The 24,937-nt window shown below is 45.9% G+C and overlaps 1 protein-coding gene across 4 annotated transcripts in view; it reads left to right on the forward strand.

Annotated features, from left to right (window-relative positions):
* The first annotated feature begins 545 nt into the window (after positions 1-545).
* Positions 546-24,937, forward strand: part of Ube4B (Ubiquitination factor E4B) — a 438,127-nt gene continuing 413,735 nt past the window's right edge. Inside the window, exon 1 of one of the 4 annotated variants that reach the window (XM_055072695.2) lies at positions 546-743. Coding sequence is in view for 1 of the 4 variants with exons in the window: in XM_050183471.3 (XP_050039428.1) it covers positions 720-743 (24 nt within the window). In the remaining 3 variants the exon portion in view is untranslated. The remainder of the gene's footprint in view (positions 744-24,937) is intronic. The other 3 variants (XM_055072686.2, XM_055072679.2, XM_050183471.3) reach the window with 3 other exon arrangements.

A 24,937-nucleotide genomic window follows, 5' to 3' on the forward strand; every position in this document is an offset into this window, starting at 1 on the left:
ATGATGTCAGTGCGCGTTAAAGAACTCGAAGTGGTCGAAATTATTTCGAAGCCCCCACTAGCTCCTAACACCCAAAGCCAGCTCACGAAATGCGCACAGACAAAACGCGTTTGAATCTCGATACAGTGCGAACTGGGCCCGTAAAATCTCGCAGGAGTAATGATTTGGGCTGACATAACATTGTTTTCATGATAAAGATTCATTATTTGACGCTCGCAGAAAGCGCGGGATACCCGAAACGGGCTCATTTTCACTTCGGTGGTAGAGATGCAGCCGACGCGAGGCTGGCGAGGCGCTCATTTCGGCTGCGTGCTTACCCCGCCTTGGTCAACAGCGCCGCCCCGCGGCATCGGTGCGCTGTGGGGTCACGTTTGCGCCGCCGGTATTCACACCTCTCCTTCTAGCCACCCTACTCTATGCTATGCGTAGCTTGCCCTCTAGAGTCAGTATAGTAACTCTATGCCTTAAACCCCTGTAGACACTAGCGCCACATTTCCCTCTAGGGTACTCTATGCTTTGAGCTGTTTCCTTGCTGTTTCATTGCACACAGCCCAATGAACATCAACATCTCCAGTTCATTATTCTTTTTATGTGCCGAGTCTGCGACGGCCGTGTTTCGTGCCGTCACTTTGCTCAAGTGAGAAGAATGCCTGCTGGCCGTGTTCGTGGTGTGCTGTTCCTACTGTCGCTGTAGCCACTACTCGCGCAGCTGTGCCAACATGAGCGAACTGACGCCAGACGAGGTAAGCGGCAGCCGCAACTATTGCGGAGCACACGGCTTGCAAGTCATCGCGTGACTGTACTGGTTGCTGCCCTGAGCTGATATGCGCTTCTTGCTGCTGGGTGCGCGTTTCCCAACTGCACGGCGGCAAACACCGTCAGGTAAAGTGCCGAGAATGCTCTTGGACGATCACGTTGGCGCATCTGCGTTAAAAGCGACCCCTCTCAGCCTTGTTTGTCAGGAGGACGAGCTTATCCGTTTAAGTGGCAGTTTGGTCACGCACCTCATAATGCTTCTGCAATTATCTAAACGCTTCAACTACGTGACCATGCGTACAGCGTTGCCACCACCCAAGCTTTCCACGCAAGATCATTGGACGTTTTCTGGGGCCAGTTGCCCTTTCCTGTGAGCTCAAGTTCTCTGCCGCGCATTTTCCATCCTTGGTGTGCAAATCACCATTCGTTAGATCACAAGACACGCCGCACAGTCACCCATGTTTTCATAACGTTGGTGAGGACACCCATGGAGCAAGGCTGGCAATTCTCCGGGCACAACCTTCCCATGTCCAAACCATGCAGGCACTGGTTTGGCCCGTTAATGGTAATAACAAAGAAAAGTATCCACATGGACGGCAATGCAAGCACAGTGTGGCGCGTTGAAAAGTATGTTGGAAGTATTTGCTGCTGAAAGAATGCACTGAAATCAATGTACTGCCTACCACGAGTTGCCTTAATATGTTTTGTAAACTGCCAGTAGGTTCCTGTGACCATATTAACACACATGGAACATTAGGTGCAAAGTGCCTTAATAATTTTTTTAAATAAAGTCGAATGCGTGCATAACAATGTATCTGGGGCCTCTGAAATCATTCATTGTACAGGTTAGTTGTAAAAAGTCGCGCACTGCGCAGCTCAGCCCTGTGTCAAGCAATGTTAACGCTACTTTACATGACACAGGTGGACAACACGCTGTTAATTCTGTAATGAAGGCAGTCTTTTACTCTGGTGAGATACAAAATACTTTTCTTGTGAAAGCAAGGAGCATCTCTTATATTAGCACTAAGCAGTAGCGTTGCTTTGCTACACGCATGCATGGTGCCGTGTACTTGTTTACGTGCACAGAAATGCCATTTAAAACAGCCCCAAGCATCTGCACCCCCTTCCCATTAGCCGGGGCAATCGATAACTTGTGGCGCAACCCACACGAGGCTCCCACAGTTTGCTGCCCGAAAAATGAAATAAAGAAAGAGAAATCTGCTTACCTTTTCAACGACCATGCTGTCTGTGAGTACTTTGATGCACGGCTGCTGCTCAATGGATAATTGTGGCCTTCCATCGACTTGTAGGCTTCCGGTTGCTCGTGGATCGTGAAGTTCGTTGCATTCACAAGGTAATCCTTGCTGTCTGCGAGATCCACACAAAGCAGGAGTCCAACATCGTGCTGAAGCTCATCATTTGAATTCGAGTGGGTTGACAGTCGCATGAGTGCACTTTGTTTTCATGCGGGAGTTTGCTGTTTCACTCAACCCATGTGCACACGTGCTTAGTGCATTGTTGACGTACTACTCGATAGCTAAGTCAGGAGGCGCTTTGGAAAGAATGTTAGTGACTATGCTTAGTGGCACAGGCCTGCCTGCGTGGGCAGTGCGAACAGTTATGGCAGACTCCATTAGCACTCCTGGCGGCTGACTCCCTGCAGTCGATTGAAGCCACACACACAGGATGCAACTCTGGATTTACATGCACACTGAGCAACTCTCTTGCTTAGGATAGGAAGGCATGTGTGCTCCTTAATCGTTATTGTTCCCAAGGCTCAATTGTGCCACCAAGAGATTGGCAGAAAATGGAGGCCTTGTCAGAGAAAAGAAAAATTATGCAGATGCCCCTGCAGTGTGGGAATTGATTTATGAGAAGCCTTTTGCAGGTAGCTATCCAGTATCACGTGGGGTTCTGCGAAGTGTTGCCAAGTGGACCAACATGTTTGTGTAAATGAAGCACTTGTGTGATGCGAGGTTGTGTGACAACAGCAGCAAGATGACAATGATGGCGATGGTATGACGGTGACACAATTTTACAACAAACACTCTAACTGTTCATTTTCACAGAGGTACTGCATAGGTGTATCATCATCATTTATCATCATTTATTTTTCCTTAAGGACCCCTGTCGGGGTATTACATAAGGGGGGGGGGTTACAGAAGGTAAGGATAGAAACAAAGATATGGTTACAATTTCTTACAAGACTAAGCCTGTGGATTTGCATTAAAACAAACAAACAACAACAACAACAAAAAAAAAGCCAAGAGGCACACTGAATAGAATGCAAAAGCAAATCAGCAGAACAGTCACGACGTGAGATGGCAATCGCAAAAGAATGAAGGCACAGTACAGTCATTATAAGGTTAGGGCTTAAGGTGATCAGTAAGCAGCTGCTTGAAGATAATTGGGTTGCGCTCATTGACAACTCAATCTGGTAAATTGCTCCACTCTATAATGGCACTAGGCAAAAACGATTGATTAAAGGAAAATGTTGAACCATGCAAGCGCTGGATGCTGCAAGAGTTAAAAAGGCGACGAGATGTACGGATTGGTGGGATTAGAAGCCTTCCATGCAGTTCGGGGAAGTTATAATAAAGTCGCTGGAAAAGGCACAGTTTCGCAATTATCCAATGCAACACCAATGGTTCGAGTCCTAGAGATGATTTAATTGCACTGACACTTTCTTCACGGCTGTACCTGGAAGTGGTGAATCTAGCGGCACGATTTTGTATTGATTTTAACATATTAATTAAATAAGCTTGGTGCGGGCTCCAAATAGCTGAGGCGTATTCAAGTTTACTTCGAATAAAAGTTTCGTAAGCTAGTGTTTTTGTGGATGAGGGGCACAGCGCAAGGGTACGTCTGATGTAACCAAGTGATTTGTTAGTGTCGGTAGCCAATTTTGTTATATGGTTGGACTAGGTCAACTTGCTATTAATAGTGATACCGAGATAACGATACGATTCAACGGTGGATAGGGCTGTCGAGTTTAAAAAGTACGGGTGATTCTTGTTAGAGTGTTTACAGGATACCTGCATAACTTTACATTTGGAGATGTTAAGTTTCATTAAAGAGTTGGAACACCAGGTTTCTAATGAATGTAAGTCTTTTTGGAGCATTGCATGGTCAGCTGGGTCTGTAATGCGATGGTAGATTACGCAGTCATCTGCAAAAAGTCGGATATTGGATGATATGCTGTTGGGAAGGTCGTTTATGAAGATGAGAAGGGGACCGAGGGCGAACCCCTGTGGTACTCCGGAGATGATGCTAGCAGTGGTTGAGCAATGATTTCCGATAGCTGTGTACTGGAATTGATTAGTAAGAAAGCAACGGATTCATGACAGTGCGAGAGGGTCGAGACCGAGGCATGAAAGTTTGGCCAAAAGCCGCTGATGGGGAACACAGTCAAATGGTTTGGCGAAGTCTAGATATATGCCGTCAGTTTGCAGTGATGAGTCTAGGTTCAGGTGAAGTTCGGTAATAAATTCAAAAAGCTGTGTATCGTATGACAAACCAGGCCGGAAACCGTGCTGATTGTGAAAAAAGAAGGAATGATCACTGAGATGACGTGCTATTTGCGAATATATTATATGTTCCAGGAGTTTACAGGGAATACTCGTTAGGGAAATGGGGCGATAGTTGGAAGGATCAGAGTGGCTGCCTGACTTATATACCGGTACCACTTTACTACCGTATTTTCGCGATTCTAAGCACCCCCCGATTCTAAACACCCTCCTCTACTTTCGCGAAAAAGTTAGGAAAAAAAGGTTGCATGCGAATCTAAGCACCCCCCTATTTGTTAGGAAGAGCGCGTAGCCAAGGCCGCCAAACGCGCTTGCTCACTCTGGAATCATTGCTCGACGAACCTGCAGGCACGCGGTCTATGCTTCTGTTGGACGTGTTTCGCGGCCATCTAACTCCGGAGGTAAAGACAAAGCATCGGAACATCAATAACGATGTGGTTGTGATTCCGGGTGGCATGAAGCCAGTGCTGCAACCCCTCAACGTTTCAGTCAACAAGCCCTTCAAAGCAAATCTTTGACAGGAGTACGAAGAGTGGGTGCGAAACCCTGACCGGAAGAAGACGCCGACGGGAAAGCTGCAGAAAGCGTCCCCATCAACCATCGCAAAGTGGATTTCGGATGCGTGGAAGAGGGTCAAGTGGACGTTGTGGTCAAATCATTTAAGAAGAGTTCGATCACAAACAACCTCGATGGAACGGAAGACGACCTGCTGTGGGATACTGAGAGCAGTGGTTCAAGTGGTGCGACGAACTAGAGGGGCAGTGATAGTGACTGAGCATCCTACACAAGCGGTGGGTTCATTGTATGCACCAATTTTTCTTTTGAATGTTTGCAAAATAAAATGTTATTTCTCGCACCCATCTCGTCGTGATGTCGCAGCGAAAAGAGGGAGGGGGTCAATCTAGATTTTTCGAATCTAAGCACCCCCCCTCACTTTGGGCATCGCGATCGTGAAAAAAAGGGGGTGCTTAGAATCAAGTAAATACGGTAATCTTCCAGTCATTTGGAAGTGAACTATCAGTAATGGACGGGGTAAAAATTATTTGTAATATTAGACTGGAAATTGCTTTCATACCTTTTAGCATCTTAACAGTGATGTTATCTGGCCCGGGGGCACTAGAAATCTTTCATCATCATCATCAGCCTGGTTACGCCCACTGCAGGGCAAAGGCCTCTCCCATACTTCTCCAACTGCACCGGTCATGTACTAATTGTGGCCATGTTGACCCTCCAAACTTTCTAATCTCATCTGCCCACCTAACTTTCTGTCGCCCCCTGCTACGCTTCCCTTTCCTCGGAATCCAGTCCGTAACCCTTAATGACCATCGGTTATCTTCCCTCCTCATTACATGTCCTGCCCATGCCCATTTCTTTTTCTTGATTTCAACTAAGATGTCATTAACGCGCATTTGTTCCCTCACCCAATCTGCTCTTTTCTTATCCCTTAATGTTACACCTATAATTCTTCTTTCCATAGCTCGTTGCGTCGTCCTGAATTTAAGTAGAACCCTTTTCGTAAGCCTCCAGGTTTCTGCCCCGTACGTGAGTACTGGTAAGACACAGCTGTTATAAACTTTTCTCTTGAGGGATAATGGCAACCTGCTGTTCATTATCTCAGAATGCCTGCCAAACGCACCCCAGCCCATTCTTATTGTTCTGTTTGTTTCAGTCTCATGATCCGGATCAGCAGTCACTACCTGTCCTAAGTAGATGTATTCCCTTACCACTTCCAGTGCCTCGCTACCTATCTTAAACTGCTGTTCCCTTCCGAGACTGTTAAACATTACTTTAGTTTTCTGCAGATTAATTTTTGTCCCACCCTTCTGCTCTGCCTCTCCAGGTCAGTGAGCATGCATTGCAGTTGGTCCCCTGAGTTACTAAGCAAGGCAATATCATCAGCGAAGCGCAAGTTACTAAGGTATTCTCCATTTACTCTTATCCCCAATTCTTCCCAATCCAGGTCTTTGAATACCTCCTGTAAACATGCTGTGAATAGCATTGGAGAGATCGTATCTCCCTGTCTGACGCCTTTCTTTATAGGGATTTTGTTGCTTTCTTTATGGAGGACTACAGTGGCTGTGGAGCCGCTATAGATATCTTTCAGTGTTTTTACGTACGGCTCGTCTACACCATGATTCCGCAATGCCTCCATGACTGCTGAGGTTTCGACTGAATCAAACGCTTTCTCATAATCAATGAAAGCTATATATAATGGTTGGTTATATTCCGCGCATTTCTCTATCATCTGATTGATAATGTGAATATGATCTATTGTTGAGTAGCCTTTACTGAATCCTGCCTGATCCTTTGGTTGACGGAAGTCTAAGGTGTTCCTGATTCTATTTGCAATTACCTTAGTAAATACTTTGTAGGCAACGGACAGTAAGCTGATCGGTCTATAATTTTTCAAGTCTTTGGCATCCCCTTTTTTATGGATTAGGATTATGTTAGCGTTCTTCCAAGGTTCCGGTATGCTCGAGGTCATGAGGCATTGTGTATACAGGGTGGCCAGTTTTTCTAGAACAATCTGCCCACCGTCCTTCAACAAATCTGCTGTTACGTGATCCTCCCCAGCTGCCTTCCCCCTTTGCATAGCTCCCAAGGCTTTCCTTACTTCTTCCGGCGTTACTTGTGGGATTTCGAATTCCTCTAGACTATTCTCTCTTCCATTATCATCGTGGGTTCCACTCGTACTGTATAAATCTCTATAAAACTCCTCAGCCACTTGAACTATCTCATCCATATTAGTAATGATATTGCCGGCTTTGTCTCTTAACGCATACATCTGATTCTTGCCAATTCCTAGTTTCTTCTTCTCTGCTTTTAGACTTCCTCCGTTCCTGAGAGCTTGTTCAATTCTATCCATATTATACTTCCTTATGTCAGTTGTCTTACGCTTGTTAATTAACTTCGAAAGTTTTGCCAGTTCTATTCTAGCTGTAGGGTTAGAGGCTTTCATACATTGGCGTTTCTTGATCAGATCTTTCGTCTCCTGCGATAGCTTACTGGTATCCTGTCTAACAGAGTTACCGCCGACTTCTATTGCACGCTCCTTAATGATGCCCACAAGATTGTCGTTCATTGCTTCAACACTAAGGTCCTCTTCCTGAGTTAAAGCCGAATACCTGTTCTGTAGCTTGATCTGGAATTCCTCTATTTTCCCTCTTACCGCTAACTCATTGATTGGCTTCTTATGTACCAGTTTCTTCCGTTCCCTCCTCGAGTCTAGGCTAATTCGAGTTCTGACCATCCTGTGGTCACTGCAGCGCACCTTACCGAGCACGTCCACATCTTGTATGATGCCAGGGTTAGCGCAGAGTATGAAGTCTATTTCATTTCTAGTCTCGCCGTTCGGGCTCCTCCACGTCCGCTTTCGGCTATCCCGCTTGCGGAAGAAGGTATTCATTATCTGCATATTATACTGTTCCGCAAAATCTACTAATAACTCCCCTATTCCTAGTGCCCATCAGTATAGTGTATTTTGTTTTCACTCTACCTATCGCCGATTCCACGTCTTCATAGAAGCTTTCGACTTCCTGGTCATCGTGACTGGATGTAGGAGCGTAGACCTGTACAACCTTCATTTTGTACCTCTTATTAAGTTTCAGAACAAGACATGCCACCCTCTCGTTAATGCTATAGAATTCCTGTATGTTACCAGCGATATTCTTATTAATCAGGAATCCGACTCCTAGTTCTCGTCTCTCCGCTAAGCCCCGGTAGCACAGGACGTGCCCGCTTCTAAGCACTGTATATGCTTCTTTTGGCCTCCTAACTTCACTGAGGCCTATTATATCCCATTTACTGCCCTCTAATTCTTCCAATAGCACTGCTAGATTCGCCTCACTAGATAACGTTCTAGCGATAAACGTAGCCAGGTTCATATTCCAATGGCGGCCTGTCCGCCATTGGAATATGAACCTGGCAACGAAATCTTTAGGTTATCAATAAGGTTGAAATCTTTAGGTTATCAATAAGTTTCATAATGCCTTGAGAATTAATTGTAATGGGAAATATGAGGGGAAAACTGTGGCTGGGCAAATGAAAGTCCTTCAGTGCAGGCTCACGAGTGAAAACAGAAGAAAAGTAAGAGTTCATTACGTCTGACCGCTGATCAAGCGGCACGTTTGAACCGTCAGGATAAGTCGAGGAAATGTTATTGGAGCTATTGTTTGGTTTCAGAATATTCCAAAATTTTTTGGAGTTGACACGATGATGTTAGGCAAATTGTGGTGGAAGAACTTCTTTTTGGATTGTCTCAAAGTGCTAGTGTATTTGCGCAGGCATTTGAAGTACTTGTCCCACTTTGAACAAGATTTAGAGTGTTTTGCATCACGATACAGATGTTTTTTCCTTCCCGACAGCCTTCGAAGTGTGTTAGAAAACCAAGGTTTTTCTAAATCACCGCGAAGGCGAACAAGAGGTACATGTCTCTCAACAAGCCATAATAATTTATTCTTAAATAACAACCGGTTTTCATCTACTGTACGAGAAGGAGCAGTCTCACGAAAAAAATGTGAAAAAGTGTTCAGTTCAGTGTTAATTTTGCTAAAATCTACTTTGTTGTAGTCCCTAATGTATTTGGTCGAGGGCTGTCTGAAAGGAACTGGGATGCAGAGATTAAATAGCAGTAAATTGTGGTCGCTTAGACCAGCAACGGATGATAGCGATTTTATTATTTTGGGGTTAGAAACAAGGACAAGGTCTAGAATGTTCTCCCCACGGGTTGCCATATTAACCATCTGAGTAAAGTTGAATGTAAGGATTCTGTCTAGAAACTCTTTGGATTGCCGGTTATGTGCCTCTAGATTTGCCCAGTTAATGTCCAGAAAATTAAAATCGCCACAGAGCATGAAATTCACAGACGGGAAGCGTGAGCAAAGATTCGCTACTACAGAATTTAGTTCATGGTTGAAAGAAACATCACAGTCAGGAGCGGGATAACAAATAATAATCACAGTCATACTTGACCGAAGTGATATATTTACACACAAAATTTCATGTTGACAGTTCAATTTGGTGACATATGAAGGAACACTTTCACAAAAATGAAAATGCCGCCTCCCCTGCGCCCCGACCTGTCAAGCCTGTGAACAGCGTATGCTTGGCTATCATATAGTAGCTCGTGGTCAGCAATATTTGGATGCAGCCAAGATTCCGTAAGTATAGCAAGGTCAGTATTGTTGTCTTTCAAGTTAGATTCTAGGGCGTCTTTCTTAGGCAGGTAAGTACACATGTTTGCGAGCAAGACCGACATATTCTGATAAGCAGGCACAGTAATCGAGGCTAGGCAGGTCTGGGGGGGAGAAGGGGGACGCGCATGCCTGGAGAGACGCAGTGACCGCTATGCCCTCAGTTCAACTATAGAATCAGATTCAGCATTGTACGTGAATTGCTTGCCATCAAGCAGCAGCTTGTCAAAGGGAAGTTTAAATGATCTGTTGCTATGTTGTTCATAAAGATAAAGTTTCCTTCGCGCCTGTCGAACTCTGGCTGAGTAGTCCTCGCGAATCGAAAAATTCGTGCCCTTGAGCTTAGAAGCAACTGCAAGAATTCTTGATTTATCTTTAAATCTTGCATATTTTACAATAATAGGCCTAGTTTTGTCTTGCTGGTAACGACCAAGTCAGTGTGCACACTCCAAGTCGTCTGCGAAAGAAACAGGAATTGTGACATCACTAGTGACTAGAGGTTATACAATTGTATGTATACCTATGTCTATGTGATGTGGTATTTCAGTAAAGTGGAATGGATGAGTGGATGATGTGGTATTTGATGAAATGACGACGGAATTTGTAGTAGCACCAATGTGAATATAACTTGAAACAGCATGAAAAGACGAGGGCATGAACAAGAGAACAACCATGACAGGACGAGCGTTGATTGCCAACTGAAGTTTATTCAGGAAGCATTAGCCATTTATAAACTGTCGAGAACACAACATGAACCGCCACGGTTGACAGGCATGCGCACAGGGACACACAGGTGCAGGTGTTCATCCCGAAAAATCTGGAATGTCTACTTGTGCAAAGAAATGTTAAAACCCATTTGGCGTGGGCCAATCATGAAGGTGGCGCAATGTTGCACAGCTTCGTTAGCTGCAGCAACTGGGGATGTGTGCCGATCCCCAAGGTTGCACCTGAAAGTTGCCACGAGGGGAGAAACTTGCATGGGAATGTGGCCTAATGGTTAGAGCATCGAGCAGAGGTTCGATTGCACTATTGGACACTTGATTCCTTTTATTTATCGAAGAGATCTGACATGGGGCGAGACAGGTACCTACCTATTTAAGGCTATGGATGAGCCAAAGAATGCTTAGCATTCAAAAGCTGGTAGAAAACTGGCAGCCATGTCCAATAGAGGTGAGCTTAAAGTGGTTCTGAGGAGTCCTCACTGGTGGTCCAACTGTGCCATTTTGCTACAGTCCGACTTGCCTCCTCATGGCTGGGCCCACTGAAGTGCCTTTTGTGCCAACTGCACAGAAGTGCAGTATTTTCATGTATTCACAACAATGCAATGTTCTCAGTAGGGTTGTGCAACTATGTACTCAACTATACAAATCGATTTGTGAGCATTCAAGTAATCAAGTTCGCGGCTCGATTATAAAATTATACCGTGCATGATTTACCGTCCGTGGAATGGCAAGCTTAAATGGTCGCTGTTGGCTTTGTGTCTTGCTTCACTGTTGAGCAGCCCTTCTGATTGCACGGTAATAACAAGCTTTGCGAAATGGCTGCACTGCTTCCAAGTGTTACAAGAAGGCTAATTTTTCTGCTCTGAAACTGCTAAGAAATTCTGGTGCGGCCGCTCCTAAACTGCTCCAAATCCTAAAATAGCTGGGCTATCACTGAGTCTTGCTTTACTTAAGGGGGGTATGGTAGGGTAATTGGTACATGTTAGTTTTAACGTGATATTTTAGAAACGGCTGCAGATATTCGCATCAAATTTCACATGCTTACAAAAGATGCTCTTGGGTACAACATGGGACACTTTGTTTGTGTCTATAGTAGGATACAACTTTAGAAAAAAGGGGAGGCCCCGCTGGCCCTGCCCAGACGACCGAAGCGTGACAGCCGATTGCCTCCGCGACTAAAATAATCCCACTAAAAAAATCGTGCTTCTGAAACGCGCAATTTTTGGTATAAACAAAGACTTTTGTATTTTGATGACTGGTTTAGTAGAGCTCTCATGTGCTACAGCACATGCCAGATCACAACAAAAAAATAACCCAGTGCCTTCCACAACGCTTCCTGTCGTTTGCTCTTTCGCTTCATTGCAAGTGACAAAAGTAGAAAGAGCAGCTCTGCATGGCTTTTGCACTTGTTTACATGCACACGGCACATTTACTACTCCTTTTCCGAGCTTAAAATGAATCAGTTGCTATTGGACTAGTACTTATATAAAACAATGCATTTATCGCAACCATTACAAACCTGGGGCGTGAATACTCGAGGCAGGAAAGGTAGAAAAATGCTTCATTCATCGTATTAAATAAACACTCATGGTGTTAAATAGCATAAAATTTATATTTTTTGGTTGTGTGTTATCACAAATTTTTTTCCTTTTTTTTTTTTTTTGCGAGCCTGAAATCTCGCCAATTTGCGCAAGGCATTGCGTGCGAGTTTTCCGACATGGAGCCCAATGAGGTGACATCGGAATGCAATTCTTTGTTGCCGAATGAGCCTTGTGTCGCCTCGATGTCCACACCACCAAGGAACCTCGACAAGAACAAGAGTGACCACATCCTGAACAGCGATTCACGCAATATGATTCTCCACTGCTACACGTATTGGCGTAACAGGGAGCCTGAACACAGCGTGGAGGCCACGACCAAGTTTGTCGCCGAGATGCTCGGTGTCAGCGAAAGCACAGTGTTCCAAGGTGAGGAGGGAGGACAAAGCATCGCATATTTCGGGTGGCAAACTGTCGACGCCCTCGCGAAAGCGCCCACGAAATGCGGAGAAAAGAAGACGCAGCACGAAGTATGACAGCTTCATGTTGTGGGCGCTGAGGTCGTGTGCACGATTTCTTTAGTCGTAACGAGATACCGACGGTCGAGAAGATAACTAACGAGTTCTCGGAGCGTATGGATCTCTCATCACTGAAGTGGTGTACTGTGCGTCGTCTGCTTGTCGAGATCGGATTCAAGCACGAGAAGAGGAGCCGCAATTCGCTGCTTATTGACCGGGATGACATAGCTGAATGGCGGAATCGCTACCTTCGTGACGCGGAGCGCTACCGGGCGGAAGGCCGAAAGATCTTTTTCTCGGACTAGACATGGGTGACGGCGGGACATACTCGGTCGATCGTGTGGACAGACACCGTGGTGCAGAAGCGCGGATGCCTATATGCTCGAGCAAATGGCCTGTCGACGGGTTTGAAACAACCGTCTGGGAAAGGCCAGCGCCTGATTGTGACGCACATCGGCAGCGAGGATGGCGTCGTCGACGGGTGCTTAGATATACTCCGAGGCCAAAAAACGGGCGATTACCACAAAGAAATGGACGGCAATCGCTTCGAGGGATGGTTTAATAACGTTCTGCAGAAGTTGCCTGCTGGTAGCGTCATTGTTTTGGACAATGCACCTTACCATTCCCGGCGAGAAGAGAAATTACCGACGATAAGTTGGAAGAAGGAAAAAATACAGGAGTGGCTCAAAAGCAATAACATCACCTACAGCGAAAGGATGGTTAAAAAGCAGCTGCTTGAGTTGGTAGCATCTGTAAAGCCACGCTTTCTGAGCTAAATAGTAGAAAATGCAGCTGAAAGGGCCGGTTGCATTGTACTCAGACTCCCACCGTACCACTGCGAATTTAATCCTATTGAGCTCGTGTGGGCAAAGGTGAAAAATGGCATCACTGCGTAAAACAGATTTCAAGCTGTCCACGGTCGAAGACGTCTTGAGGGAAAAAATCAAGCATGTAACGGCGGAAGACTGGAGGAAGAACATTCACCACGTGATGGATCTGGAGGCAAAGTTCAGGCTTGATACATCTGGGAGTGACCACATCCAACCCATCATCATCCAGCTGGGTGAAGATGACAGTGAAGAAAGCGACTCCGACTGCGAGCTGTCCGGCATTGAGCCACTCGATGAAGCATAACAGCTTCTTATTAATGAAAGAACAGCCCTTATTAGGGCTACCCAAATTTTGCCGGTGGGTTCGCAGCAGCCAAGCATTCTCCCGTGACCTCTCAAATAAATAAGCAGTTCATTTGGTGACACATTCCTTTTATTGGAAGCTCAATTCTGAAAAAGCAACGTCCTGCACAGGTCGTGCTCAATATAAGTATTGGCATGGAAACGTGCTGAAATGCTGGAAAATCTGAGTGCAAATACAATTATTAACCCTGAATAAATATGTGGGGCCCAAAATGCTCGTTCGGGCAGCCATGATCCAGCTTCACACGAAAAAGCAGTAGTCAACGTGAAATTGACAGCCACTCTTAGCAGCCTGCACGCGAAAGCACATTCATGTGTTTGTATTGTTTATTTTGGTTATCTGGCCCAGGCAAGTAATGCGAAGACAATTATCAAGCATCATTAGCTTAGTGAGGCCCAAAATACTTATTCGGGAAACCATTCATAGCAGTACACTCTAAGAAAAGTTTACACCCTTTGGAGTGCCCTTTCTGCCACACAACAATAATCGTCATCTGCCTTGATGCGTTTCCTTTCTTGAAAACGCCGCGCCCGCTACTTTCCTGTCAGGAATGCTATCATGCTGATAACGCGCACGCTGTTCGTTACTGGAAAGTACCGGGCTCGCAGCATTAAAGATAGGAAACGCATCAAAGCAGATGACGATTATTGTTGTGTGGCAGAAGGGGCACTCCAAAGGGTGTAAACTTTTCTTAGAGTGTAGTCGAGGGCACGCTTGAAAGGCACCATTAGCAGTCTGCATGTCAAAGCGCAGTCATGCCGTCACCACTGTTGGTGAAACGGCAGCAATCAACGCGAAAATGACAGCCACTGTTGGCAGCTTGCATGAAAAAGCAAGTTCATGTGGTGGCATTGTTTAATCTGGTTATCTGACCCAGGCAAGTAATGCGAATAAGACAACAATTATCAAGTATCATTGTGAGGCCCAAAATACTCATTCGGGTGGCTATCCATAGCAGTATTCGAGGGCATGCTTGAAAGGCACCGTTCGCAGTCTGCACATCAAATCACAGTCACGCCACAGCCATTGTTGTATTTGTTTATCTGAGCGGGCAAGTAACACCAATGTAAGCACAATTATTCACCCTGAATAGCTCTGCTAGCATTGTTTGTACTAAAAAATGCTGAGTGAAGTTGAATGTGTTTTATTGAGGCAATTATTTAATTCACAAGCCATTGGCATAGTGATGGACAGCCGGGTTCAGACAATGACATTTGTGAAGTAATAAATGGTGAAAGTTGCAAAAGCTCTCAGTGCACTGCTTTGCTGGGCTCCATGAACTGAAGAAAGTGTTTGTAATGATGAAAGCATCAGACAGGAAATGACATGCTACTGCACAATGTTATTCACGTTGAACATTTTTACCATCATAGGTGATGGGTAGCGAAACCGTCTGTTTACTAAGACTGAAAGCATGAAAAATGCACCAGCATAGCAAGGTGTTGTTTCACAATATGCAGCCTTTCATGTGCACTTCTGGCGAGCTGCTACATGCACTGATGCATAAACATGAACAGAGGTAAGAGGCAAAGTTACTGTGCAACCCACATGACGCTTTTAAGAAAATGTATCTGTCAACCGTTCTGTTTTCATAGGCGATCAAAGTTTGTTTTGAGCAAGTTGGTTAATCACATTGCGGCAAAACACAAAAAGCGAGGGCAGAAAACACAGCGAGTAGGCAGATTGAGAAGACGAGGTAGACCAGTGAGAAAGGTTTTAATGAGATGGAAGAGGCCAGCCCTGCAGTCTACAGGAGTTAGTGCTTTGAATGAGATTGGTTAATGAAGATGTGCAAAAACACTTTGCTGGAAGAAAACTAGCAAAAACAAATGCTAACATAAAATAAAAGGACAGAAAGATGCGTAAGCGCAAACACGCATGGAAATAGGCATGTATTCACACACAAACGCAAAAACTAAGGAATATCTCAAATATAAAGAAATGTGGGAAATAACAAAAATTTGACAAATGCAAGAAAACATACACACATTTACAAACAGATGCGGGTAGAGGTACTATAGGAGCGGGTTCACAAGCTGCTGTGCCTACCTTCTCGTATGCTTTTCTTTACCGGTGTCTTAACACTGCCTTGGGAATTTTTAATTGCAACATATCACGAGGATCGAAAAGCAGCACGAAGCTGTGTTGTGGGAAACCATATCGAGCGTTGGCAACACAACTTATGCGTGACTGTGCCACAGCGCGCATTCTACAGCTTCCGCACACGGTGAGCACTGGTGGAAAGCAATCAATCGACGGTGCTATACAACGCTCGAACACCGCCGTTAGACGATCGGCTATCTCACTGCTGACGATCGTTCATGCTAATTTGACGGCGACAAATCTTTGCGTTGGAAGCTTCTTTTGCAAATATTTTCTGTTGAGATGCTCGTAGGTTTGTTTCATGCACGCACGCTTTTCTCATTTTTCCTGATAATGGTTTTGCTCCATCACTTCACCCCGTCCAACGAGAAACGCAGCGACACAGTACACGAACACACCCGCCGCTGACAGTAGGCACCAGACTTTGGCAAACTTTTCTCGTTGTAACATCACTCGGGAGCGAAATACAAAAAAGACCTTGAACAAACAGGTAGGATGTGTGTTTGCAGCGGTCGCCGCGGTATCCTGTTTTCAGGCAAAGCGTAGCGCAGCGGTAGCGATGCTCGCTGCAATGTTTATTTGCCGGATCACGGCTTATAATAAACACACGCCGCTCAAATGTGGCATCGTAAGCTCCCAGTAATATTTCTGGCATGATAGACAGTTACAAACAGTTTGGGAATTCCCTATGACAAGGGGTTGATGCGCACAGCTGATGCGCCTTGGCCCACTTCGAAGCCCGGGCGGCCATCTTCTCCGACGGCGGGGTCACCGGCCATACGGCCCATCACGTCGGTCCAGAGTGCGCGCCCATTGGTGGACGCACGTGTGCATCTGCCTCGGAGGAGTAAACGCCCCCTTTTTTCTAAAGTTGTATCCGACTATAGATGTTTGCCTTTCCTCTGGCCCACTCCCAATGTTTCAGGTGTGTTGCGTTTCTATTAATTTTTCAAACTCAATGTATCTTTTCTTAGAAGTTGTTCAGCCCATTCCAGTGAAACTTTGTACACATGTACTACAAGTCATAAATATTCTGAACTAAAAAAATTTCTGATAATATGAATGACAACACTAAAAAATTATACAGCAAGAAACCCCCCTGTGGCTCTATGAATGAAGTGATATTTGATGTACCTTTTCTCTGCAACCACGCAGAGGAATGTGATATTACACAGTGTTATTCTAAATCCCCCTAGGTTATATCTGAACTAAAGAGATAACATATCCTCTTTGGAGTTTGTACTCCCCCCAAAAAATATCACTTCATTCATAGACCCCGCAGGGGCGTCTGCGTAAGCAGGCGTTTGGTGTGTTGCGACACCACGTACCCGAGCACACGAGGGTTGGACCCTCCCGCGTGTAGCCGTGCGCGGCTTAGCCGTGTCTGGGGAAAGGGGGATCCTGGAGGTTGAGCCGATGCTGGGTGTTTGGACCTTTAAGGCCCCCCGGCGGAGGCAACACACCTCTTCGGCCTCGGCTTCACATAGACGGCACCTCCAGACTGACCCACCTGGAGGAAATCGGCAGTCGCCTTTTCCTGTCCTCCTCTCCAATCTTCGTCTTTCTCTCCCACATTTACATCTTTCCTGTCTTCTCTTCACTTCTTTTACTTCCGTATTTCCTGGCGGCAAGGGTTAACCGTGTGTATCTACCCAACCTTGGGTACATATATTAGGTTATAGCGGCGTTGTATAGCTGACGTATACAGGTATATTCCTAACCTCGTAGCGTCCCCTTGTTGGGCTCGGTGGTGGGTGGCTACCATCGCCGCTGAATATTCTAAGAATGACATGGCAAATGCATTCCCCCCCCTTCCAAATCGTCCTAACAAAAGAGGGCGCACCGAAGCAATTTTTGATTTCACTTTCAAACCCAGCGTAGAAACATTCCCACGTTACCATGTGATCCACAGTGAAGGACCCCTGCCAATGAGAAAAATATCCCCTTTCCTAGCAGCAAAATGCATAGCAGAAAAAATTGGAAAGCAATACAAGGTTTCAAAAATGTCAAGTGGGGACCTCCTCCTTGAACTCAAAACCAAAGACCAAGTAGAAAAGCTCGCTGATCTCGCCAGTGTCGGTGACATCAAAGTCACAATCTCAGCACACCGTTCGCTTAACACAAGCAGGGGCGTAATATCAGAAGAAGATTTCTTAAACCTGAGCGATGAAGAACTCCTGGAAGGTTTCCAAGAACAGAATGTAATAAAGGTTCAAAGAATAACTCTCCGAAGAAATAACGAACAAATCCCGACCAAACACGTTATACTTACCTTTGGTACCAGTATTGTTCCTACTACACTTGAAGCAGGCTATCTGAAGATCAACGTAAGACCATATATCCCAAACCCGAGGCGGTGTTTCAAGTGCCAGAGGTTCGGACATGCATGGCAATCATGCAGAGGTAAATCAACATGTGCAAAGTGTAGCGCCAATGACCATCAGTCGGAGAACTGCAATGCTGCTCCGCACTGCACAAACTGCAAAGGAGATCATCCAGCATATTCACGATCTTGTCCTTGCTGGAAGAAAGAAAAAGAGATAATTGCACTTACGGTGAAAGAGAACATTTCCTTCTATGAAGCAAGGAAGAAACTAGCACACTTACCTCAAACTACCTACGCCAGTGCGGTGCGACAGGGGACAGCACCACAGTGGTCTCGGGAGTCTACAGGGACCGCAGACAGTGGCCCAGTAGTAACTCCATCCGTCCCCTTGGTGGCAGCAGCCAGTGCTGCTCCATCATCATCATCACAGACCGGCCTGCAGACCCCGGTTCCACAGGGCCCCAGGCTAAATCGAACACCCAGGCCTGAGACGCGCGTCTCAGCGCCTGGTTCTCGATCATCCAGCGCCTCGGAGAAGGCTATGGAGGTTGACAAAAAAACTCCGGCGTCTTCGACGCCAAAAGATCGGCGCTCTTTGGAGCGCACTAAGAAAGACAAGATCACAATAACTACGCGAACAAAGGGACTGGTAACCTGAACGGTTGCCGTTATTCCAATAGTACATTTCCGATAATAACACATATATAAATTAACATTCTCACTTGTGCCACTATGGCTTTTATCATACATTGGAATTGTAGAGGACTTATTCACAATTTGGGTGACATTAAAGACATAACAAATAAGTTTTCACCAGTCGCATTTTGCTTACAAGAAACAAACTTAGGCCCTAAACACAATCAATTCCTTAGAGGCTTCACCGTTGTCCGAAGGGACCGCGAATGTTCCAGCCGTTTGTCGGGAGGAGTGGCTATAGTCGTACAGGGCGGCACTCCCACCCGAAATGTCCAATTAAATACATATTTAGAGGCCGTAGCTGTCACCATTCTATCCTACAAAACCATCACCATTTGCTCACTATATATTCCACCCCACACACATTTTACTATTAAAGACTTAGAAAAACTAACAGATCAGTTGCCGGAGCCATTTGTCCTGGTAGGAGATTTTAATGCTCATGGTACTCTTTGGGGCAGCGTCAAGACTGACCAAAGAGGACAACTCGTTGAAGATTTTATTCTATCAAATGATATCTGTCTTTTAAACTCAGGTGCGCCAACTTATTTCTCACCGACTTCCCGCACATTTAGTTGTTTAGATTTAGCTTTTTGTTCACCCTCTCTTTTTACTGATTTTAAATGGGTAGCCCTCGACACGTCATATAGCAGCGACCACTTACCCGCACTCATCAAACTCCTACCATCACCACCAACTTTAGTAACTAGACCACGCCGATGGAAATTACAGCTCGCTGACTGGCAAGTTTTTATGGAGAACGCAAAACTGGAAAATGTCTTTTCGCCAGAGCTTAGTATTGATGAACTTAATAAAAAAATCACTGAAGTCATAATCACAGCGGCAGAAAAGGCGATACCCCTGTCATCAGGTATAGTGCACAAAAAGCTAAACCCCTGGTGGACGAAGGAGTGTACCGACGCTAAAAAAGAACAAAATAAGGCCTGGGGGATCCTACGGAGATACCCCACCTATAGCAACCTGTTAAACTTCAAGCGAGCCAAAGCCAAAGCACGATTCATTCGAAGAAATGCTGAAGAAGCTTCATGGCAAAAATACATCTCTTCAATTAATAGTACGGTAACATCGAAACGAATGTGGGACCAGGTGAGGAAATTTAGAGGACAGTATTCATCTTACACAATACCGTTACTTACAAGTCCAGGCACATAAACAACAATACAAGAACAGGCAGATATACTTGGAGAAGAGTTCCGCGATGTATCCAGTTCAGGGAATTATACAAAGGAGTTTTTACAATACAAACAGTCTGCTGAAAAACAGAAGCTGCCCACTACTGGCGCATCAAACGAACCGTACAATTCCCCCCTCACACAACAAGAAATAAACAGAGTTCTTTCAGCAGGGAAACACACAGCGCCAGGTCACGACCATATTCACTACGCCATGCTGGCTAATTTATCTCAAGCATCTGTAAACGCTCTCCTTAAATTTTTTAACTTAATCTGGGAATCTGGCATAATGCCGGAAGAATGGAAAAAGGCAATAGTAGTTCCATTTCTAAAAGCCGATAAATCGCCCACATCCGCAAGTAACTACAGACCTATTGCCCTCACAAGCTGTTTGGCAAAATCATATGAAAGCATCATCAATATAAGGCTGTCATTTATTTTAGAATCAAGAAACCTTATTGACCCCCATCAGTGTGGATATAAAAAGGGTTGTTCAACCACTGACCATCTTGTCCGTCTAGAACATGAAATTCGATGTGCATTTCTACACAAACAGCACTGTCTTGCAATTTTCTTCGATCTAGAAAAAGCCTATGATACCACATGGAGATATGGAATCTAAAGAGACCTCGCTGACCTTGGCATACGGGGTAAAATGCTGAACTGCCTAGCTGATTTCATGTCTAATAGAACATTTCAGGTACGTCTGGGCTCCGTACTATCACATACATTCAAACAGGAAAATGGTGTTCCACAAGGCTGTGTTCTCAGCACGACACTCTTTATAGTAAAAATGAATTCAGTTAATAAGATTATACCGTCGTCTCTTATGCACTCCGTTTATGTAGACGATCTCCAAGTGGCTTGCCGCGCTTCAAATTTGCCAACCTGTGAAAGGCAGCTTCAAATGACAATAAATAAACTAACACAATGGGCTAACAAAAATGGTTTCCGTTTCTCCACACAGAAAACAGTTACTGTTTTGTTCTCTCAAAAACGAGGGCTACACAGCGATCCAGTCCTAAAATTGAACGACACCATACTGCCGGTGAAACAAGACCATAAGTTTTTAGGAGTAACCTTTGACACCAAACTTAATTTCCTAACTCACATAAAAGCGCTAAAGGTTAAAGCAAATAAAGCTCTAAATATCCTTAAAATTTTGTCTCATAAGCACTGGGGTTCCGACCGAACGTGCCTTTTACGTGTTTACCGGTCTCTTGTGCGTAGCCTTTTAGACTACGGCTTCGTGGTTTATGGCTCAGCCAGACAGTCCTACATCCAACGACCTGATCCAGTACATAAGCTTGGACTGCAACTGGCAAGTGGTGCCTACAGAACATCACCTATTCAAAGTTTATACGTTGAGTGTAATGAACCTTCCTTACAGCAGCGCAGAGCTTTCCTCACTTTTTCCTACGTACTCAGAATTCAGTCATCACCCCAACACATATGCTACAACATCCTCACACAATGCAACACACGCTTACACTACACAAATAAACCGAACACGATTAGGCCACTTGTCCTGCGGTATGAGCAATACTGTCGGGATTATGGCATTCCCCACGAAGTCCTCCAGGTTGCCAAGAAACCACAACGGTTGGCCCCGTGGTACGATTTCACACACTTATGTGATTGGACGTTAACACATTTAAAGAAAAGAGACATCCCACACAAACACATTAAACAAGAATTCCGTGCACTTCAGGACAAATATCAATATAACATCCAATATTACACTGATGGCTCTAAAACAAAAGATCACGTGGGTGTGGGGGCCGTAGCGGAAAATTGGGAAACAAGTATTCGATTGCCACAACACGCTTCTGTTTTCACGGATGAAGTTTACGCCATCTGGGTTGTTGTGAAAAAGATTGTCACTGATAAACACAAAAATGCAGTCATATACACAGATTCTTTAAGCACACTAAAGGCTCCACATCCCAAATCTGAGTGTGAACCCCTGATAGGAGACATTTTAAATATGTTGGCGCTTAACAAATACGGGAGGTCAATTCGTTTCTGCTGGGTTCCAAGTCATGTTGGGATACCGGGTAACGAAGCAGCTGACAGATGTGCATCGATGGCAGCGTACAAAGAGATAACAAACACAATACTTCCATACAAAGATAGCATCCGTGCGATTAGAAAAGCTTTAACGGCAAAATGGCAACGCGAATGGGACCGTTGTGGCGACAACAAGCTACATCTCACTAAACCCATACTTGGCAAGTGGAAGTCATGCTGTCATCAGGAGCGGTTCACCGAAGTAGTTTTATGCCGACTACGCATTGGGCACACACACCTCACACACAATTACTTACTTACAAAAGAAGACACACCAACATGCGAGAAATGTCAAGAACCACTAACAGTTATGCACATATTACTGACATGTACGCATATTGAAACACACAGACGAGCACTTTTGCACAAGCTATATCAACTACACATACCTTTGCACCCTGCTCTAATTTTAGGTGATAATCCACTAGTACCATTATGTGACATCCGTAAATTTCTAGATGACACTGGCTTTTTACATAAAATATAGATTAACAAAGTCTTTTCCTTTAAAAACTGGATTTTAAAACACCTCGTGTTTGGCGCAGCATAGCCTCAGCCGCTTTTGCGCCATTAAACCCCATTTAACTAACTAACTAACTTCATTCATAGAGCCACAGGGGGGTTTCTTGCTGTGTAATTTTTTCCAGTGTTATCATTCATATTGTTACGTAGGAAGGCGCAGACGAAAGGCTATGTACAACTATATTTACAAGAAAATACGCTGCGCTTTGCCAAGAGGCAACAGCCCGCGCTAGCTTCTAATCGTCGTCGTCGTCTTCACACTGCTCGCCTTTTCGTGATCTCACATATTGTTCCGTAGCACTACCCCCGGCTGCAAGAGCGCCGTCCCGGAGCGACTAAAGATCGGACTCGGAAGCAGTGTAGTAGGCCTTGAGCCTACTGACATGCACGACATCACTAGATGCCAGAGGAGAGGACGAGGTTGAACCCTCAGGAGCAATTTCATAAGTCACAGGCGTCACCTGGCGCAGCACGCAGTAGGGCCCTGTGTATCGTGAAAGGAGCTTCTCGGAAAGTCCGATGTGACGAGAGGGCGACCACAGGAGCACGAGCGCACCAGGCGAAAACTGTACGTCACGATGGCGGGTGTTGTACTGACACTGCTGAGTGGTTTGTGAGGCCGTCAGTCGAGCACGGGCAAGCTGGCGTGCATGGTCGGCGATGGCGTCACGCGCATACTCGCTTGTTGAGATCGCAGCAGGAGGAAGTGCCATGTCTAGGGCCAAGGTAGGTTCGCGACTGTACAGTAGGTAAAATGAAGAAAATCCGGTGGTGTCGTGCCGGGAAGAATTGTACGCAAATGTTACGTAAGGAAGGGCAATGTCCCAGTCGTGGTGGTCTTTGGAAACGTACTTGGACAGCATATCGGTAAGAGTACGGTTTAACCGCTCTGTCAGGCCATTGGTTTGAGGATGGTATGAGGTAGTCAGTTTTTGTTGAATGGAGCAGGAACGCACAATGTCAGCGATAACTTTCGAGAGGAAGTTTCAACCACGGTCAGTAAGCAGCTGTCGCGGGGCGCCATGAAGCAAGATAATGTCACGCAAGAGAAAGTCCGCGACGTCAGTGGCGCAACTGGTAGGGAGAGCCCGAGTGATAGCGTATCGGGTGGCTTAATCAGTCGCGACGGCTACCCATTTGTTCCCAGAGGATGACGTGGGAAAGGGACCGAGCAGGTCTAATCCAACACGAAAGAACGGTTCCACAGGGACGGTGATCGGCTGGAGATGACCGGCAGGTAGCACCTGAGGTGTTTTCCGGCGCCGGCAGGGATCACAGGCAGCAACATAGCGTCGAACGAAGCGAGTGCGACCAGGCCAATAGAAGCGGCGGCGGATGTGGTCGTATGTGCGGGTTACCCCAAGATGTCCTGCAGTGGGTGCGTCATGCATCTCAAAGAGCACAGTCTGTCGTAGCTGTTTTGGCACGACAAGAAGATCAGAGCCGTCAGGGAGGGAGTTCCTTCGATACAGAATGCCGCCCTGGAGGACATATCGGCGAACGGATGCGTCGGTAGGTGTAGAGCGCAGACGCTCGATAAGTGGTCGCAGCGATAGGTCTCGGTACTGCTCATCGGCGATGTTAGCGAAGGCAGACACAGCAAATGCCGTTGGCGCTACTACTGTCGGCGTCGTCAGGCTCGTCGACCGGGTAGCGAGACAGGCAGTCAGCGTCCTTGTGTAGTCGGCCAGATTTATAGGTGACAGTATATGAATATTCTTGGAGGCGTAAGGCCCAGCGACCAAGTCTTCCTGTAGGATCTTTCAGTGAGCATAACCAGCAAAGCGCGTGATGGTCTGTGACAACGGAAAAGGGTCGGCCATATAAGTATGGGCGGAATTTCGCAACCGCCCAAACTAGGGCCAGACACTCACGCTCAGTGATGGAATAGTTGTGCTCCGCGGGCGAGAGGAGCCTGCTGGCGTAAGCGATAACACTGTCGTGGCCACGCTGGCGTTGTGGCAGTACTGCGCCAATTCCGTGACCGCTGGCATCAGTACGGACTTCGGTAGGCGCAGAAGGATCGAAATGGGCCAGAACGGGAGGCGTTGTGAGAATGTCGATTAGATGTGAGAATGCAGAGGCCTCGTTATCGCCCCACTGGAAAGGGGTGTCTTTTTTCAAAAGGTCGGTTAGTGGTCGTGCTATGGCGGCGAAATTTCTCACGAAACGGCGGAAGTACGAACAAAGGCCGATGAAGCTGCGCACATCCTTGACGCACTTCGGAACAGGGAAGTGCGCAACAGCATGGATCTTACATGCATCCGGTTGCACTCCGTACTGGCAACGGCCGAATCGACACTTCGATGCGTTGAGTTGCAGACCGGCTCGACGAAAGACGTCCAGGACTGCTGAGAGGTGCTCGAGGTGCAAAGCTAACGTTGGGGAGAATACGATAACGTCGTCCAAGTAGCACAGGCACGTAGACCATTTGAAACCGTGAAGAAGGGAGTCCATCATGCGTTCAAAAGTGGCAGGGGCGTTACATAGACCGAAAGGCATCACTTTGAATTGGTAAAGACCGTTGGGTGTTACAAAAGCAGTCTTCTCGCGGTCGAGATCGTCCACAGCGATCTGCCA

The sequence above is a fragment of the Dermacentor andersoni genome, chromosome 3, assembly GCF_023375885.2.
Source record: "Dermacentor andersoni chromosome 3, qqDerAnde1_hic_scaffold, whole genome shotgun sequence".
In the NCBI taxonomy this organism is placed as follows: Eukaryota; Metazoa; Arthropoda; class Arachnida; order Ixodida; family Ixodidae; genus Dermacentor; species Dermacentor andersoni.